The 5813-nt window shown below is 54.5% G+C and overlaps 1 protein-coding gene across 1 annotated transcript in view; it reads left to right on the top strand.

Moving 5' to 3' along the window:
* The window catches only part of UBAC1 (UBA domain containing 1), a 19254-nt gene extending 14856 nt beyond the window's left edge, over positions 1-4398 (top strand). The window contains exon 10 of the mRNA XM_010828881.1: positions 3837-4398. Coding sequence (XP_010827183.1) covers positions 3837-3952 — 116 coding nt within the window. The 3' untranslated portion in view covers positions 3953-4398. The remainder of the gene's footprint in view (positions 1-3836) is intronic.
* The last annotated feature ends 1415 nt before the right edge of the window (positions 4399-5813 follow it).

The following is a 5813-nucleotide window of genomic DNA, read 5'->3' as shown; positions in this document are numbered from 1 at the left end:
CCCAACCCCCGCTGCAGTGACCTCCCAGCCCCCGCTGCAGTTACCCCCTCCCTGCCCCGAATGGGGGCTTCCTCAGCAATGTCAGTGGGGGTGTCCGTGTCCTCAGACCATTCAGTCGCCCCTCTGTGTTCTGGGCTGACCCCTGGGACTGGCTTCCTGGAGGCTGTGTGGTGCAGCATTGCAGGGCAATGCCACAGCCGAGCCTGCTGCGCGGCTGCCCGATGGCCTGCGGCTTCTGGGCCGGTGAAGCTGCTCTGGGCACTCCTGTGCTTGGTTCTCAGGGGAGGGTTCCCCCAGGGTTCCGTGCCTTAGGCCGAGTGGCAGGGCCCTGGGCGTGTGTTGAGCCAGAAAGGGAGCCCCGCCCACAGCAGCTTAGGGCCCCCGCTGCCAGGTGTCAGGAGCAGCCGCCCAGGCAGGCACAGGGCTTTTGCATGCTTGGCCATCTCCGCAGTCTCTGAAGGACAGCCTCTTCCAGAAGTTTCAGCCACTCCTAGGACCTCCACTGCCCCTCTTCTCTGGCTGCTTCTGCTATTGGATTGCCGTCTGATAGCTCAGAACCTTCTCGTGCCTGCTGCACACTGATCCTTTCTCAGATATTTAAATCTCTAGGATCCCCTGTCCGTTTCTGCCTTCTCTGTTGATCCCTTTGATGAACTTCTGTCCTGTATCTTAACACAGCAGAACATCTCTATTCCATTTATGACATGCATCTTTAAAGAAAGCCCTCTGATTCCAAGCTTGGGAAGACCTTCACGTGTTTCTTTTTTTAGTAGTTTTAAAAAGTCTGTGATTCGCCTGGAAGAGGGAGTGGCGTGAAGCAGGGAGTTTTTCTCTCTGTGCCTCACTCCAGGCTTCAGTGGTGTGTCTTGTGAGTTGGTTTCCACTTTCTGTGTCAGTCCCCCCAACACTGGAAGCATCTTCTGGCCCTCCTCCCCAGAGACCTCAGGAGGGCCCCGTGTACCACCGGGTCTGTCCAAAGCCTTTCCTAAAGCGTTTCTTTCAGTGCTCGACCATCGAGTGTGTGATTTGCTGATTTGCTCTAAGCTTTTTTTTTAATTTTTGAAGGCATAGTTGGTCAGATTAAGTAAGTTCCCCTTTTCTCTCTAGTTAGATGCTAAGATTTTTCAATTGTGAGTGGGAGGTCAGCTTCCTGGGTGACTTTTCGCTATCTATCGAGATTATCGTGTGGTTTTACATCTGCTGTATCAAGTGTTTCTTGCATTTCTAAAACAAACCACCCAGAGTGAGTGCTGCCTGGTCTATAGGCCCTGGGTCGGTGATCTGGACGGGCCGCGCACTGGCGCAGGGTCCTCCCCGCCAGACCCCAGGCCCAGGGTCCTGCAGGAGAGAGCGTCCCATGGTGAGTGTGCCCCTGCAGCCACACACTTCCCTCCAGGCATTTCTGGTAGGGTTTTAATGGCCTTTATCTCTTTGCTGCTGCTGCTGCTAAGTCGCCTCAGTCGTGTCCGACTCTGTGCGACCCCATAGACGGGAGCCCACCAGGCTCCCCCGTCCCTGGGTTCTGCAGGCAAGAACACTGGAGTGGGTTGCCATTTCCTTCTCCAATGCAGGAAAGTGAAAAGTGAAAGTGAAGTCGCTCAGTCGTGTCCGACTCTTAGTGACCCCATGGACTGCAGCCCACCAGACTTCTCCATCCATGGGATTTTCCAGGCAAGAGTACTGGAGTGCGGTGCCATTGCCTTCTCCTTTATCTCTTTAGATGAAGGAAAATATGTACTATAGGACATTTGGACACACAGGGAAGCTTGAGGAAGCAGAAGTCACCAGCGCCCCCAAGCTGGTGGGTTTCCTTCCGGTGTATGGTGAGGTCTGGCGAGGTCTGGAGCAGCCACACCGCACGGCAGCTTTCTGGTGCTTCATTTCTCATCACGTTTGATACATTTTCTCTTTTAAAAATGAGACTGTAGCAGTTCAGGTATTTCATTCTATGGATGTGTCGTATCATTTAACAAATACGTTAAATCTGTTAATTCATGTTAATAATATGACTTAGAAACTAAACAACAAGGAAGCAGCAACTGAGCTGAACCCACCCCTGCTTGTGGTCGTGAAACCGCCTGCCTTTCAGCGGCCTCGCAGCCTTTGGCACTCGGCCTTCTAAAGTGAAGCGTCTCAGACGTCATCTCTGAGTGTGTCTGGCTCTTTGCTGTTGTTCTTTAGTCTCTGAGTCACCTGTGACTCTCGCGACCCCGTGGACTGTGCAGCCCACCGGGCTCCTCTGTCCATGGGAGTTCACAGGCAGGAATACTGGAGCAGGTTGCCGTTTCCTTCTCCAGGAACTTTTAGCTCTAATAGTCCATAAAACAGTGGAAACGTCCTGTATTAAGAAAGAAGACAAAAATTCTAAAAGTAAATTTTAATCCCCTTTGCTTTTATAGTTCAGTAAAGCATTTTTCCTCATAAAAAACAAGCGGTGTTCCATTTTGTTGCTTTTGAACTTCCACATGGAATAACCTGTGTTCAGACCCGCTTCTTTGGGTGCAGCTCCGACTGCCTGAGGACAGGCAGCTGCAAGGCAAATGAGCAAGGCCCAGAATGTGGACGTTAGGCACTTGGGGACGTTTTGGCACCTGATGGGGCTTTCTGGGTGAGAAACCCACTCCCACCCTCCGCCCCAGACAGGGACCCAGCAGCTCCGTCTGTGCCTTTGAGCGCTTTCCTCCCGGCCTTTGCGCGTTCCTTGTCGCCTGTGCATGCCTGCCGCTCTGCCTCAGCTGCCGAGTTGCCCTTAGAGTGCTGTCAGCAGCTCGTGGCGCGTCAGGGACCCCTCGGTCACGTGCACGCTTCTCATCTCTAATGACGCCCAGATGCGCGGCAGAAGGTCCTTCCTCGGGCAAACCTTCACCTCTGGTTTCCATATTTAGTGCTTTTCCCATCCTTTTGTGCAGCTCTGTCCTCCTCCCAGAGTTGATTGTGCCGCTTGCTGGGGGGAACGGGGGCCTGGGCTTCTCACCTCACGAAACCCACTTTATGTTTTGTTCTCCCGGATGCCGAGTCATCTTTCCGGGTTCTCTTTCTGAAATTTCAGTTGGGGGGCTTGGTGACTCTTTTCAGGGCTGGGAGGGTCATCAGGTTGTAAACATAACGAGGTCAGACTTTCCCATTGAGCCCGGGGCTAGGGCCCTTATGACCCTGAGCAGCTGAGAGCCCGCAGACTGGGGGCCACTTTCACGAGGACATGGTTTGACGTTGGCTGACATGACGAGCTCTGGCGTAAAGCCGTCCTTCCCAGATCCGAGGGCGACCGTCCGCCCTGCGGTTGGTTGCTCTCCACCAAGTTGGCCGTCGTGTGTCTGGGCTGGAGAGCTTTTTTGCTAAGAGGCACCTTTGTTTGGTGAGGGGTCGCTTTATAAAAAAGTGTTTAAAAATTCAACGTTTTCATCTCAGAGAACTGCTCATTTTTAATGTGCTGTTTTTTTTTTTATTTTTTTAAAGTCATTTCCTGAAGATTGAGCAGTTTGACTTTTCTAGTTAGATACTATTAAGCTGGCAACATCATCCTTACATAAGTCTTTTCTGTCAGGGTGGGCCTGAAAGTGGAGTCACTGAGTCACGGGCTGTCACTGTTTTAAGATTCCTAGTAGCTGTTGCCACGTTGCTTTCCAGAATCCCTGTGCCAGGGAATGCGGGCGTGTCGCCCCGCCCTACCCACAGTGACCACACCTGCTTCTGTATCAGCAGATGAGACGTGTGGGGCGGGGGCTGAGGAGGGTTCCCAGTCCCGCTCACCTGGAAGCTGCCGGGAGGAGAGCTCCCACCGCTGCATGTTGGGCGTGCAGGGCGCAGTCCCCCAGCAGCTCTGCGTGTCCCCACAGCATTTGAAGACATGCTCGAGAACCCGCTGAACAGCACCCAGTGGATGAACGACCCGGAGACGGGCCCGGTCATGCTGCAGATCTCCAGAATCTTCCAGACCCTGAACCGCACATAGGCCGTGCACTGCAGCTGCCAGGCCCAGAGAGCCTCTTCTTCCCAGCCCAAGGGGTGGGGAGAGCGTGCAGACCCCAGGGTGCCCCTGAGCTGGGGGCGGGGAGCAGGTGGGCTGGAGGGGACCCTGCCCTGGGTGTTGGGCGCCAGGGCCGCACTCCCGCTGGGATCTTCCTGTGAAAAACCTCGGGTGGCAGCGTGCTCGGTCGGCCTCCAGCCTCTGACAGTGTTTACAGACAAGGCCGTCACCCTGGGAAGGGGTCGCCTCCCTCCAGCGTCCCCTGGGCTCTTGAACCGCTACTTGAATTAACCGTAGGCGCTGCTTGTAGAGTCCACTTGTTATTTGAAACAAGGCATGTTTCAATCCAAAGTGTTATCGTCAAAGGTACTAACTTGAGTAGAAGAATTCACAGATGACTTCTCTTTAATAAATAAATTCTCCTTTTCCAACTCTGTGTCTCGGTCTGGTTTCAGCTGGGGAGGAGGGGCACACGTCCTGCAATGCTCTTGTTCCCACCGAGAGCATGCTCACTGCCTCCCCTGGGGCGCTCGTCGCGGCCACCTGCATGCTTCCTTGGCCAGATCTCATGTTTTTCTTGGGGTTGAGGGACTGCGTGTCCCTGTCTCTGAGGTGGGAGCTGAGCACCAGAGTTGATTTGCTCTTCACGTGCCTGGCTGCTCTTTTAAGGATGTAAACACTCTCTGTGTTTTTAAATGGGAAACTGACCAGCCACGCCATCTGGGGGCTGGCCTGGTGCATGCAGTGCGGACGTGCGAGGTGCGAGTGGGCCTCGTACGCCTCGGGGCGCCTTCTTTCCTGGCAGGTGTTCAAGGGGACCCCTTAATAAGAGGTGCATGCAGGGACCAGAGCCCTTTTTCAGACCCCTGTGCACTGCCCGAGCCGCCACCCCGGGTGCTTTGGTTGAAGAGATCCTGTCCCTTGGATCCCCCTGGACAGCCAGCCCTCCTCAGACACAATTCCATGCTGCTGTTCCAGGTCAGGAGAGCGGGGACCGTGACAGCTAGGTGTCTCCTGGGCACTGATGGCCCACCTGGGCTCTTGTTCCTGTGAAGTATCCTCCATGGGGGCCCTGAGCTGTGGCTGCCCCAGGCCCACTGCACCCACCTGTGGGGGGACGTCCAAGATGAGCCGGCCTGTAGCCCTGCAGTCTGACGCCCTTCACTGTGGTTCCTGGCGGACTTTTTCTTCCCGTGAGCCCCACGTGGGTCTCAAGTGGCACCTGGCAGTGTGGGAAAGATGCCCAAGGGGAAGCCTCAGCAGTGGGGCCTGTGGTCCATGGCGCCTGGTGTGGGAGGTGGGGCACTGCCCACGGGCGGCCTCGCTGCTGTGCGGCCAAGTCCACCCACCACCAGACTGAGCCAGGCTGGGTGGGAGTCATGGCAGGGCGGGCAGCAGGGCTTTGCATCCCTTGGACTTTATGCTCCCTCTATAACAAAACCACTACGGACAGTGACTACAGCCATGAAATTAAAAAACGCTTGCTTCTTGGAAGGAAAGCTATGACAAACCCAGACAGTGTATTAAAAAGCGGAGACACCACCTTTCCAACAAAGGCCCATACAAGTCAAAGCTATGGTTTCCCAGTAGTCACGTACAGATGTGCGAGCTGGACCATAAAGAAGGCTGAGTGCCGAAGAACCAATGCTTTCGAATTGTGCTGGAGAAGACAAAGGAAATCAAACCAGTCAATGCTGAGGGAAATCAACTCTGACTATTCATTGGAAGGACCGATGCTGAAGCTGAAGCTCCAATACTTTGGCCACCTGATGCGAAGAGATGACGCACTGGAAAAGACCCTGATGCTGGAAAAAATTGAGGGCAGGAAAAAGGGGTGACAGATGAG

This window comes from Bison bison, unplaced genomic scaffold (genome assembly GCF_000754665.1).
Source record: "Bison bison bison isolate TAMUID 2011002044 unplaced genomic scaffold, Bison_UMD1.0 scf7180017858753, whole genome shotgun sequence".
In the NCBI taxonomy this organism is placed as follows: domain Eukaryota; kingdom Metazoa; phylum Chordata; class Mammalia; order Artiodactyla; family Bovidae; genus Bison; species Bison bison.
This window is presented reverse-complemented; position numbering and strand designations above follow the sequence as displayed.